At 41.1% G+C, this 14,147-nt stretch overlaps 1 protein-coding gene across 7 annotated transcripts in view; it reads left to right on the top strand.

The window, feature by feature from the left end:
* Window positions 1-14,147, top strand: part of DNAAF9 (dynein axonemal assembly factor 9) — a 173,396-nt gene that overhangs the window by 78,850 nt on the left and 80,399 nt on the right. For 5 of the 7 annotated variants that reach the window (XR_011248201.1, XM_069548086.1, XM_069548088.1 and 2 more), the window contains 4 exons: window positions 4,025-4,106; window positions 5,075-5,111; window positions 10,711-10,798; window positions 13,595-13,671. Coding sequence is in view for 6 of the 7 variants with exons in the window: in XM_069548086.1 (XP_069404187.1) it covers window positions 4,025-4,106; window positions 5,075-5,111; window positions 10,711-10,798; window positions 13,595-13,671 (284 nt within the window). In the remaining variant the exon portion in view is untranslated. The remainder of the gene's footprint in view (window positions 1-4,024; window positions 4,107-5,074; window positions 5,112-10,710; window positions 10,799-13,594; window positions 13,672-14,147) is intronic. The other 2 variants (XM_069548087.1, XM_069548089.1) reach the window with 1 other exon arrangement.

Genomic DNA, 14,147 nt, shown 5'->3' on the forward strand with positions numbered 1-14,147 from the left:
TCTACACAGGGAATTTATTTATAAAATCACTTTTTATAATTGCCAAAACTTGGAAGCAACCAAGTTGTCCTTTAGTAGGTGAATGGGTAAATAAAACTGTGATAAATCTATATAGTGGACTGTGTTCCAGTGATAAAAAGAGCTATCAAGCCACAAAAAGACATGCTGTTGCTGCTGCTGCTGCTTAGTTGCTTCACTTGTGTCCTGCTCTGTGTGACCCCAAGGACTGCAGCCTACCAGGCTCCTGTGTCCATGGGATTCTCTAGACAACAGTACTAGAGGGTATTGCCATGCCCTCCTCCAGGGTATCTTCCCGATCCAGGGATTGAACCCAGATTAGGGAAGCCCCACAAAAAGACATGCAGGGACCTAAAATGCATATTGCCAAGCTGAAGAAGCCAGGGATTTGCCTGGTGGTCCAGTGGTTAAGAATCTGCCTTGCAATTCAGGGAACGCCAGTTCAATACCTGTTCTGGGAACTAAGTTCCAACATGCTGTGCCACAACTACTGAGCCTGCACATTCTGGAGCTTGTGTACCACTGGTAGAGAGCCTGAATGATGCAACTAAGACCTGATGCAGCCAAATAAACAAATAAATACATATTTTTAAAATGTTAAGCCAATCTGCAAAGGCTACATAGTGTATGATTTCCACTGTGTGACATTCTGGAAAAGGTAGAACAATGGAGACAGTATAGTAAAGGAAATTCCCTAGTGGTCCATTGGTTAGGACTCTGCACTCTCACTGCCAAGGGCCCGGGTTCAGTACCTGGACAGGAAACTAAGATCCCACAGGCCATGTGGTACAGCCAAAAAAAAAAAAAGAACTGTGGAGATAGTAAAGATCAGTCATTGCCTGGGGTTTGGGAGGAAAGGAGAATAGATGGATCACAGGGGATTTTTAGGAAAGTGAAATTATTCTATATGATACTAAAATGATGAGCACGTCATTATACATTTGTCAAAATCCATAGAAAGTACAGTACAAAGAATGAACCCTAATATAAATGGTGGACTCTAGTTAGTTAATAATAATTTATCAGGACTTCCTGGTGGTCCAGTGGCTGAGACGCCACGCTCCCAATCTAGGGGGCCCAATTCCCTAGTCAGGGAGCTGGACTCCACATGCCACAGCTAAAGATCCCATGTGCGACAACTAAGATCCAGAACAGCCAGATGATAAATAAAAATAAATATTTAAAAATAATTTATCAACATTAGTTCGAGTTATAACAAATATAAGATTATAAGACAAATAATAGGGGAAACTGTGGAGACAGGGGGAAAGAGAGGAGGTAATATGGGAATTCTCTATACTCTGGGATCAGTCTTTCTTTAAACCTAAAACTGTTCTAAAAATAGTCTATTAAAACAAACATTTAGCAGATTATTTACACAACTTTTTATAATAATCAGAGTGCTGTATTATACAAATATGAAAACATAATGAAGTCAAGGAACTTACTTGAGAGCTGATCCTGAAGCAGTGGGAGCCCTATTTATGAACTTTCATCTTCATTCAGCTCTGTTCCAAGCTGACATACTTAACTTTTCCATTTCTGTGCTGTTTGTGAATAATTTGCAAATTAAATAGGTGATATTAAATCTGCACATTCAGATTATCTGAACAGTTTTACATTATACATGCAGATCCTATTGTACCAGTTTCCCTTTTAGTGTAAACATCAATAAAAATTTTTTGAAGTATAGTCAATTTACAATAGTGTTAGTTTCAGGTGTACAGCACAGTGATTCAGTTACACATACACACACACACATAAGTATTCTTCAGATTCTCTTCCCTTATAGGTTGTTATATTTTGTAATATTGGCTATGCTATACAGCAGGTCCTTGTTATCTATTCTATATATAGTAATGAGTATATGTTCATCCCAACCTCCTAATTTGTTCCTCCTCCCATCCCCCTTTCACCTTTGGTGACCATACATTTGTTTTCTATGCCTGTTGGTCTCTTACTGTTTGCAAAGTAAGTTTATTTGTATTTTTTTCTTTTTTTGGTTCCACATATAAGCAATAACATATTTATCTTTCTCTGGCTTACTTCACTCACTGTTATAATCTCTAGGTCCATCCATGTTGCTGCAAATGGCATTATTTCATTCTTTTTTGGCTAATAGCCCATTATGTATATATGTACCACGTCTTCTTTATCTATTCATCTGTTGATAAGACATTTATATTGTTTCAATGTCTTAGCTATTGTAAAGAATCCTGCAGTGAACATTGGGGTGCATGTATCTTTTCCAGTTAGAATTTTCTCTGGATATGTGCCCAGGAGTACAGGATCATATGGTAGCTCTATTTTTAGTTTTTTGAGGAGCCTCCATACTAGTCTCCACAGTGGCTGCACCAGTTTATATTCCAACCATGCTGTAGCAGGGTTCCATTTTCTCCATAGCCTCTCCAGCATTTATTATCTATAGACTTTTGATGATAGCCATTCTGATCAATGTGAGGTGATACCTCATTGTAGTTTTGATTTGCATTTCTCTAATTAAACATGTTTAGCATCTTTTCACGTGCCTTTGGCCATCTGTATGTCTTCTTTGAAGAAATGTTTTCATTATTTAAATCTTCCGCCCATTTTTTCATTGAGTTGTTTGTTTTTTTGGTGTTGATCTGTATGAGCTGCTTGTATATCTTAGAGATTAATCCCTTGTCAGTAGCATTTAAATAAATTTAAGGTTAATATATGCTTACATAAATTTCTAACATCATCTAAGGAAGCAAGTTTGAAATACATGGCACCTTGAAAAAAAAAGCCTTTAGTTAGGGAAAATTTGGAAATCCAAGGAACCTGTCGGAAATAAGCCTATTAACCAACAATTAGATTTATGTACATGATTTTTCATTTAGATTCATGACTATGTTGATCATATTTACTATGGTATGATTTAGATTAGTCAAAATTAAATCTTCATTTCAAATCTATTACTTGGGTTGCAGAAAAATGCCATTATTTTCTCTTGTGACTTAAACAATGGAGTGAAATGGAAGGAATGGATATTTGTGTTATATCTAGCTATTTTTAATATACTATACTAATTTCTTTTCCTTTAGTTCTTGTGGTAGCATTTTTGCATTTTGAACCTACTATCCTAGGAATCCTGATGAGATGTTGGATTTTCAAAGGAGAAAAGGACATCCATTTCCATCTGTATAAATGAACAACTAAGCAGGGAAGAAAAATAAGAATTTAAAAATCTAGAGAACTTATTTTCTCTCCTGGAAGGCCTGTGAACAAAGATGAAATACAGATGAAGGTGGGGGCCTGGGTATCACCTCTTTCCTGAGTTTGTAGCTGCCCCTCCACATCTACATATCATGTCAACCAAGGTCCTCACTGTGAAAGGTCTGGACTAAATATTAATGACAGTCAAAACCTAAGCACATTTCATCTTCTTTTCCTTCTAATCAGGACTTCCCTGGTGGCTCAGATGGTAAAGCGTCTGTCTACAATGCGGGAGACCCAGGTTCGAGTCCTGGGTTGGGAAGATCCCCTGGAGAAGGAAATGGCAATCCACTCCAGTACTATCGCCTGGAGAATCCCATGGACAGAGGAGCCTGGTAGGCTACAGTCTATGGGGTTGCAAAGAGTCGGACACGACTGAGCGACTTCAGTTCAGTTCAGTTCAGTTTCCTTCTAAATTGTTAATTTTTTAGCATCCTGGGCTGACCCAACAGCAACCTCACAAAATAACCAAAGTTAACACACCAAAGATATCTTTGGGAAAAGAACAGTTAAAGGTGACCTTTTCCCCTATGCCTTTCAGTTCAGTTCAGTCACTCAGTCATGTCCAACTCTTTGCGACCCCATGGACTGCAGCATACCAGGCTTCCCTGTCAGTCACCAACTCTGGCGCCTACTCACACTCAGGTCCATTGCGTCGGATGCCTTTAAAAATTAATAAATCAGCTATTGGTAAAATAAAATGGATTTCCATTAATTATACGCTTTTTAAATTCCCTCCTCCTTTTTCACTTTTTTTTCTGACATCCAGGTAGTACAGTGTGTTTCACCAAAGGGACCCTTGGCTTGTTCAAGAACATACTTTTTTGGAGCTACTTATGTTCCTTACTTGGGTAAGTCCATGTAAGTTGTCTCACCAGCTTGCCTATTCTCCCATGAACTAGAGATGGACTCAGGATTTACTACTTTCCTCAGCAACACATTTTATAGCCTCTAATTCCCTCTCTGGTTCCAAGTGGATAGTTTTGCCTAACACGTTTCACACAGAGTGTATTTCAGGAGGAATAATTATCAGCTCAGTATATATTAGTTCTAATCATATGTAAGACCATGTAATTGGTATCAGAGGGAAGGCAAAGATGAGTCAGCTGCAGTTGCAGATAGTGGGGGGAGATATGGGCTGCAGTGGGAGCTTGGATGACTCAGCCAGGTGCCTGTTATTCTTATGAGAACAGTGAGGAAGAGTCACAGTAGAAGGGTACCCATAAGCTGGGAACATTGACAGGAGCAAGTGTCAGTGCTTTTGAAAGTCTAGGCTGACTGAAGCTGTCCTCCTTGCTGGGCTAACCAGAAGCAACAGACATCCAAAGAGACATGGAGAAGAATAAATGAGGATCCCAGCACTGGTCCACAGAGGAGAGTACATCAGAAACCAGGTTTTCTCCTGAGAGTTTTTATTTTTATGTAAGCTGGGAAATTCTGAACATAACAAGACTTGAGTTGAATTAAGGAGATGAAAAAATGAGGTAGAACTGAGCCTGTTTACTTACACCTTCTTTTTAGAAAAAATTAAATATAGAGGCAGAAACTTTCTGAAGCTGAAGATTCCACATGTCTTCTTTGGTATTTAGTGGTGATGCTGAGTGTGTTGTCAAGATCATTGTCCAGGAAAAAGGTCTAGGAGGATATTCACAGAAGCTAGGTTTCACTATTATTTGTACTTGTACAGTATTTAACTTAAAAGAAAAAAAATACAGTCCTTGACATCTCCTTCAAAATAGGAAGGAGATGTCTAGTCTCCTTGTAAAGTGTTTGCATTTCCTGTAATCTCACATTCATAATAAATGGTCCTCTTTCACAGGAGATGACAACAAACTGCCCAAGAAAACTGAACAAATGTAAGTCTTCATTTCTATTGCACTTTTTCTTTCTCAGAGTTAAGTTACTCAGAAGTTGAGACCATCATATCTACCTCCTTTTGAGATTGACATTGGGTAGGACATTTGGTTTAAGACTGAGCAGAGCTGTATAGTCTCCCAAGATGTCTCAGCCCCATCTCTCATCTTGGAGTCTAGGCTAGAGACTCTGCCAGGTTTGCCATCTGTTCCTCTCTCCAGAACTCAGAGACTTCCTACCTGCACATCCATGCCTTTAAATACCATAACTCTTTTCTTTTTTTTAAATGAAAAACCAGGCTTCCTTACTTATTTCTTTTTTTGGCTGCACTGGGTCTTTGTCCCTACAAAGAGTGAGCTTTCTCTGGTTGTGGCGAGCAGGAAAGTTACTCTTGCATTGTGTGGGCTTCTCATTGTTGTGGCTTCTCTTGTTGCAGGGCTTGGGCTGTAGGGCGCATGGGCTTCATTAGTTGCGGCTCATGGGCTCACATGAATCCTATTGGATTAGGGCCCCACCCTTACGACTGCCTTTAACTTTACCTTTTAAAAGCCCAGCCCTACCTCCAAACGTTGAAGGTTAGGGCTTCCATACGGATTTTGGAAGGACATAATCAGTCCATAATAATTCAGGAATCTCTGAATTCCAAAAGGGATTTTCTTTCAGAAATATGAACATTAACTAGAGTTCTGTTATTACCTAATTAGATATCCTGGCATAAACTAGTTAGGTCTGTGCTTCCCAAAGGTAGGGGACAGACCACAGAGAATCATTTAAGGATCTTTTTAAAAAGATATGTTTCCCAATCTATAGTAGTTCTCAAAATCACTAAATCAGACTTTCTAGAGTAGGACCCATATGGCTCTGTCCAAAACATATAAAGTAATATAGTCACACTAGAAAATTTGAAAATAAAGGGAAAAAAATAAGATTAGCTGTAATTCTTCCTCTTTGACACTGCCTATTAGTATCTTAATGTATATCTTTTTGTTGTTTTTAAATTATACATACAGGTTTTGTGTAGCTGCAGTTGCAGTATGTATAGATTTTTGTGTGGGTTTTCTTTATTTTAGCAGCAAGTCAACCACATTCTTATATGTTGTTGGATATGCATTATCTTGCTTTGTACCTGCTTGTACTTCCGTGCCAGCTGTGCTTAACCATTGCCCTGGATCCTCATTCTGGACCCTTAGACATTTTGCCTAAACCAAATCCATTGGTACTGTACTTCAGAGACGGATGTTAAATGGTGCTTGGGCCCACATCAGGTGATTTGTTAAGTCACAGGGCTAGTGGAACTGGGGCCTAATGGGGTCCTAGTGAAGGCAGTAGCAGCACTATCCAGGCATAGAGCAGGCCCTTCCCTAATCATGGGTCTCTGGACTCCGGTCCAGGCCTTTTTATGAGTCAGAAGTCAGGAAGCTTTGTATTGAACTCTTGCCTGAAAGTCTATATAGGAGAAAGCCAGGCAGGGTGTTAGCCTGACTAATGGTACTGAGCGATATTTGAATTCAGCTGGGTAAGGAAGAGAGGAAGGGTATCTATATATTTTTGGTCTCTATAAATCTTTGTCCTTAGAGTTGAGATGTAGAGGCTTCTTGTCATATCTGAAAGTGACCAAGCTCTTGGACAGTGTCCCTGCTGGACACCTTCCTTACCAGGACATACCCCTCTGCTGTAGCCTAGTCAACAATCTTCAGGATATGTTGAACCTTAGAGCTGTCATTTTGTTATGTGTTGTTTCTCATTTTCTTCTATCCAACCTCAGTCTCTTATCTGCAATGAAGAGGTGTGGTGTAGAAGCCAAGAAGGAAGTTGGCAATGTGGTGTGGCACAGTGGAAAAGCACAAGGCTAAGAGCAGACCTGAGTTCAACTGTGTCATTTTCTATGGCTGTGGACAACTTACTCCACTGCTATAGGCCCCACTTGTTTTGTCCATAAGATGAGAATGACCAGATCATTTCTCTGATCCTTCCTGCTATCAAACTCCCTCCTTTTGCCTTCCTTTACCTGTTATAGGATTCTCAGGCTTAAACATAGGCATATTCTTAGATAAGACAGTTACTTGCCAGATACCTCCCTTACATTTTGAGGCCTTGTGAATGAGCCTCTTTTCTCTGCAGGTAGTGGTGGTGGTTTAGTCACTAAGTTGTATCTGACTCTTGGGACCCCATGGACTGTAGCCTGTCAGGCTCCTCTGTCCATGGATTTCCCAGGCAAGAATACTAGAGTGGGTTGCTGTTTTCTTCTCCAGATCTTCCTGACCCAGGGATCAAACTTGGGTCTCCTGCATTGCAGACAGTACTGAGCCACCAGGGAAGCCCCCTTCTCTCTGTGATTATCCTAATGAGACCCTAGGTCTCCTCCTAAGGCAATGGTTCTCAACCAAGGGCAATTTTACTGCACCACTCCCACTAGTCCCTTCCCAGCCCCCACCCCCAGGGATATTTGGGCAGTGTCTGGAAACATTTTTGGTTGTCACAACTGGGGGTACTACTGAGAGGCCAGGAATGTTTCTGAATATCCTATAATACACAGGGCAGACCTCCCAGCAAAGAATTATTGTTTCGTTGATAAGTTGTGTTCAACTCTTTGCGACCCTGTGGACTTGACTATATTCACCAACAAAGAATTAGCTGGCCCAAAATGCAGATTGAAAAACTCTACCCAATAGGGAACCAGGTTGGGATTTTCTAGAGATCTTTATGACATTCCCCATCTGGCAAAGAAAACACCCTTCTTCTAATGGCTTTGGGAAGTGCAAAGTCAGATAAGAAGAGCAAGATTAGGCAGGGCTAGGGGGTCCTTCCCCTTGTCAGGTGTGTTTCTTTCCTTGGTCCTTGTCTTGTCACAGTAAAGAATTAAAATGACAGACTATAAAGCTCACATAGGCAGGATTTATTAAACAGGCGACATGAAAAATACACTCCCCAAGATGTGAGAGCAGACCTACCCCAAAGGAGTGGGTCCTGCCCCATTTTAGGTTTTTCTTTTTATGTCCTTGTTCCCTGCCCCTAAGCAGTGCTTGGAGTCTGATTTGTTTTGGCTCATGTCAGTCAGGGCTTGTATCCAGGAAGGGGGCGTGTTGGGCATGTTTTTCCCACCAAAGTTCCTTGGTATAGATTTTCCCTTTGTTCTATTTTTCACGGGCTTTTTAAATTCTGTTTTTCGTGGGCTTTTTAATTTCTTGATCTGCCCTTTAGTGCCACTTTTTAATCACCATTTTGGACTCTTTACCTAACACCCTCAGAAGCATTCTCTGTTCTCTAAATCTGATATTTAGAAAGTGGTTTACGGCTGTTGTTGTTCAGTTACTAAGTTATGTCCAGTTCTTTTCGACCCAGTGGATGGCAGCATGCCAGGCTTCCCTGTCCATCACCGTCTCCTGGAGTTTGCTAAAACTCATGTCCATTGAGTCAGAGATGCCACCAACCTGTTAAGTGAAGTCGCTCAGTCGTGTCTGACTCTTTGCGACCCCATGGACTGTAGCCTACTGGCTCCTCCGTCCATGGGATTTTCCGGGCACAGGTACTGGAGTGGTTTGCCATTTTCTTCCCCAGAGGATCTTCCTGACCCAGGGATCAAACCCAGGTCTACCTGCATTACGGGTGAACCCTTTACCCTCTGAGCCACTAGGGAAACTACCAACCTGTTAATTTGCATTTAAATGGAGGCTGTCTTCACAGTGGGATAATCTCTTTTGTCCCCTGAGGGCTCCTACCCTGAGGTTCCTGTAGCAACCAGCCCTTAGCAGGGGAGGAGACTACTTGAAGTTGTGGTGTGGTTGGGTCCTGGAGAAGCAGAAATTCTATGTCTTGACACCTTTCAGGTCCTCTTTGAGGGTCAGAGTACTCATACAGTTTTTGTCAACTGTAAAAAGATGCACAACATGAGAATTGTGAGTTAAGTTTTATTGAGGCAAAATGAGGACTGCAGCCCAGGAGACAGCAGCTCAGATACTTCTGAGAGACTGCTCCAAATTGCCAGTGGGGGAAGGTCAATGTATATAATTTTTGTGAAGGATGAGTTCAGTGCAGTCAAGCTAACTTTACAAAAGATTTTCTGCTAGTCACGAGGAGCTGATGTCACCATGAAGGGATTTAGTACTTTTCTAGATGTGAGGAGATGCAAGGATTGGAATCAGTTCCTGAAAATACCAAATTATCTAAAGACCTGTTCCACCAATTTCCTTGGACCAGAATGCCTCACCTCCACCCTGGACTGCCTTCAGGGCATGTCAGTGGTAACAGCTGCGCAGCACAGGGTTCAGAGACAGATGGCCTATGCCCTTGGCAATTTGTAGTTGACATTTTCTTCTGTTGAAATACTTCCCTGGTGGCTGAGACGGTAAAGTGTCTTATCTACAATGCAGGAGACCTGGGTTTGAGCCCTGGGTTGGGAAGATCCCCTGGAGAAGGAAATGGCAATCTACTCCAGTACTATTGCCTGGAAAATCCCATGGACAGAAGAGCCTGGTAGGCTACAGTCTATGGGGTCGCAAAGAGTCGGACACGACTGAGCGACATCACTTTCACTTTCTGTTGAATCACAAACAGGGAGGATTGGTCTTTTGAGCAGAATTAGGACAAGCTGATTCTCAGAGTGAAGTAAGTCAGAAAGAGAAAAACAAACATTGTGTATTAACTCATATATGAAATTTAGAAAGATGATAGTGATGAACCTGTTTTCAGGGCAGCACGGGAGACATAGACATACAGAACAGACTTATGGACATGGGGCGGGATGGGAGGTGGACAGTAGGGAAGTAGAGGGTGGGAGGAATGGAGACAATAACGTAGAAACATATACACTACCATATGTAAAATAGATAGCCGATGGGAATTTGCTGTATGATTCAGGGAATTCATACTGGGGCTCTGTAACAACCTAGAGGGGTGGGATGGGGTGTCCGACTGTTGAGACTCCATGGACTGTAGCCTACCAGACTCCTCTGTCAATGGGATTCTCCAAGCAAGAATACTGGAGTGGGTTGCCATTCCCTCTGCAGGACATAGGTATGCTGTTGCTGCTGCTAAGTCGCTTCAGTCGTGTCCAACTCTGTGCAACCCCATAGACTGCAGCCCACCAGGCTTCCCCATCCCTGGGATTCTCCAGGCAAGAACATTGGAGTGGGTTGCCATTTCCTTCTCCAAAGCATGAAAGTGAAAAGTGAAAGTGAAGTCGCTCAGTCATGTCCGACTCTTAGCAACCCAATGGACTGCAGCACACCAAGGCTCCTCCATCTATGGGATTTTCAGGCAAGAGTACTGGAGTGGGGTGCCATTGCCTTCTCCCCAACATAGGTATACCTATGGCTAATTCATGTTGATGTATGGCAGAAACCAACACAGTGTTGTAAACCAGTTATCCTTCAATTAAAAATAATTTTTTAAAAAAAGCTGATTCTTATCATGGTTTAACAAGAGCAAAGTAAAAGTTGGAATGGGGCACACAGCTTTTAAAAGGTCTAGAAATCAACAAATTCTGTTTTTATACTTCTCTATTTCAAAACCAGTTTCTTAGAGAATGTCATTTTTTGTGCATGCAGCTTTTGATGAAATCTTGTGATGCTATAGGTAACCCTTATTTTTTTGTTTTTAAAGTAGGCTCTTGTCACAGGTATATGCTACTGTTATTGAGGCTGTTTTGGCTGCCATTGCATGTTATGCTAAAACTTCCAGTCTCATAAAGGTAATTTCAATACCACATTTCTCTTTCCTTATTTTAATGTGAAACTTTTTATCCATTTGTTTTACCTTTGGACACCTTTTAATACTTAATTTTGTGTGTGAGCTTGGGCACCAGATAAAGAGATGTGTTAAGAGTACTAAGCTTGTGATGCCTGGGATCTGCTGTTGTCTTATGAATGACAGCTGATTAGCAGTTCTTTGTAAATACCTGATTGTGTTTAAAAAAAATCAATCTATAGTATATTGTTTATTTAGTAGTTGAAATTGATTTCAAAAGTTAAAAAATTAAATATAGATTATTCTGCTATGACTTTTAATAAAGTTAGATCAGTTTGTTTTGAGCTACATAGTTTGATTTCCTATAATTCTTTGTTTTAAAAAATTAACTAAACACTAGAAAATCTAACTTGCCTCTCCTTGATAGGCATGTATGTTCTTTTTCTCTGACCATTTTCTTTTTTGCTGTTTGTGGTTAACTTGCCATGCTGAGTTGGATTCTATATCTGAGCCAGTAACAGATGAGATGAGTTGGCTTAATTCCTCCCATTGCCAATAGGACCTCTCCTGAAGCAAATCATTTGACATTGAAAAGGTTGTGTTGTAGATGTCAAAGAGACTGTAGCCTATTCACCAGTTCCTTGCCATCTTCCCTCCTCACTGAACTTGAATCCCCCAGTACTTGGGATTTCTCAGCCCTTGTACTGAAAGCTTATGCAAAATAACAGGTTATTCTTTGATATCAATTCTGCACCTTTGTTTTTTAACTGATTTTTATAACTATTTATTTGCATGTTCTTAGCATCTAGGCAAGAAATACTGAGGGGAGTGGTCCCTCCCCAGGGGCCAGGGAGAGGGGAGGAGAAAGCATTTTTCCAGGCCTCATAATGGCACCATCCCAGCTGATTACAGTTCATCAGATCAGGTTCCAGTGCCAACCTGCCTGAATGAAGTGTTTCCATGTGAATAGTGAGGAACTTACAGAAGCAGAAGAGATTAAGAAGAGGTGGCAAGAATATACAGAAGAACTATAAAGAAGAGATCTTAATGACCCAGACAACTATGGTGGTATGGTCACTTACCTATCGCCAGACATCCTGGAGTGTGAAGTCAAAGGGGCCATAGGAAGCTTTACTATAAACAAAGCTAGTGTAGGTGATAGAATTCCAGCTGAGGTATTTCAAATCCTAAAAGATGATGCTGTGAAAGTGCTGCACTCAATATGCCAGCAAATTTGGAAAACTCAGCAGTGGCCATGTGACTGGAAAAGGTCAGTTTTCATTACAATCCCGAAGAAGGGCAATGCCAAAGAATGTTCAGACTTCCATGCTGTTGAGTTCATTTCTCATGCTAGTAAGATTATGCTCAAAATCCTCAAGCCAGTCTTCAGCAGTATATGAACCAAGAACTTCCAGATGTATAAGGTGGGTTTCAAAGAGGCAGAGGAACCAGAGATCAAACTGCCAGCATTCATTGGATCATATAGAAAGCAAGTGAGTTCCAGTAAAATGTCTACTTCTGCTTCATTGACCATGCTAAAGCCTTTGACTGTGTGGATCAGAGCAGATTGGAAATTCTTAAAGAGATAGGAATACCAGACCACCTTACCTGTCTCCTGAGAAACCTATATGCATGTCAAAAAGCAACAGTTAGAACCGGACATGAACAACTGACTGCCTCAAAATTGGGAAAGGATTATGACAAGGCTGTGTAGTGTCATCCTGCTTATTTTATATCCAAGCAGAGTACATCATGCAAAATGCTGGGCTGGATAAATCACAAGCTGGAATCAAGATTGCTGGGAGAAAGATCCCAGCCTCAGATATGCAGATGATGCCACTCTAATCGCAGAAAGTAAAGAGGAACTAAAGAGCCTCTGGATGAGGGTGAAAGAAGAGAGTGAAAAAGCTGGCTTAAAGCTCAAGATTAAAAAAACTGAGATCACAGCATCCAGTCTCATCACTGTATGCTAAATAGAAGGGGAAAAATTGGAAGCAGTGACAGATTTTATTTTCTTGGGCTCCAGAATCACTGCAGATGGTGACTGCAGCCATGAAATTAAAAGATGCTTGCTACTTGGAAGGAAAACTATGGCAGACCTATAGAGAGTATATTTAAAAGCAAAGATATCACTTTGCTGACTAAGGTCCATCTAGTCAAAGCTGTGGTTTTTCCAGTAGTCCTGTACGGATGTGAGAGTTGGACCATAAAGAAGGCTGAGCACCACAGTATTGATATTTTCGAATTGTGGTGCTGGAGAAGACTCTTTAGAGTCCCTTGGAGAGCAAGGAGATCAAACCAGTCAATCCTAAAGGAAATGAATGCTGAATATTCATTGGAAGAACTGATGCTGAATCTCCAGTACTTTGGCTACCTGATGTAAAGAGCCCACTTATTGGAAAAGACCTTGATGCTGGGAAAGATTGAAGGCACAAGAGAAGGAAATGGCAGAGGATGAGATGATTAGATAACATCACCAACTAAATGGACATGAATTTGAGCAATCTTTAGGAAATAGTGAAGGACAGGGGAGCCTGGCATGCTGCAATCCTGGGGTCACAAAGAGTCAGACACTACTTAGCAACTGAACAACATGTGTACCCAGCCTGAACCAACCAGGTACCTGTTCCCCTTAACAAGATGTTTTCACTTTAATTTATTGATACATACAGAGTAGTCAGGCAAAGAGGATGGGCAGTGTTCTCCTGGCCAAATGTGAAAAGGGTCCTTTCCTCATAGCTGAATATACTCTTTACTGCTGTGAAAGCTAATTGTCTCTGTTTTATTATTGGTTTTACAGGCCAAGGAGGTAGCTGAGCAGACCCTGGGATCTGGGTTAAATTCCGTAGAGTTGATGCAGTTTAAGGCAGCTCTGTGGTAAGCAGTGGCCTATATTATCAATAAAAACTATTATTTAATGTTTGTGTTTTTAAAACTTTCTCCCATGTATTTGATATTCTTTCTCCCCTTTGAGGAATGTTCTGGTAAGTCATTAGTATATGAAGGAGAGTCTTTCATGATCGGGGCTTTATTTGAGAAGCCAAGGATGGAGGAACTGTTTCAGAGTCAGACATGCTGATTAGGCTGGAATGGGAGACATATCAGTGCTAGAACAGACAGATGTGGATTCCAAGGTTAAAAAGATGAAGCTGGGGACATGAATGGTGAGGTTTGTTAGTGGTGATGATGAGGGGCCTTGGACACATGAAAATGGTCACTGCTTAGAAGAGAGTTGTCCTAGGCCTTATCTGCGTCTCAGATGGTAGAAACCCCTGAGCCTGGCCATGTCTCAGCGTCTAGATGATCTAGGAATTTGGCTTCCTGGATCTCTGTGTAGTCTTTGTCCATCGCTA

The sequence above is a fragment of the Ovis canadensis genome, chromosome 13 (genome assembly GCF_042477335.2).
Source record: "Ovis canadensis isolate MfBH-ARS-UI-01 breed Bighorn chromosome 13, ARS-UI_OviCan_v2, whole genome shotgun sequence".
In the NCBI taxonomy this organism is placed as follows: domain Eukaryota; kingdom Metazoa; phylum Chordata; class Mammalia; order Artiodactyla; family Bovidae; genus Ovis; species Ovis canadensis.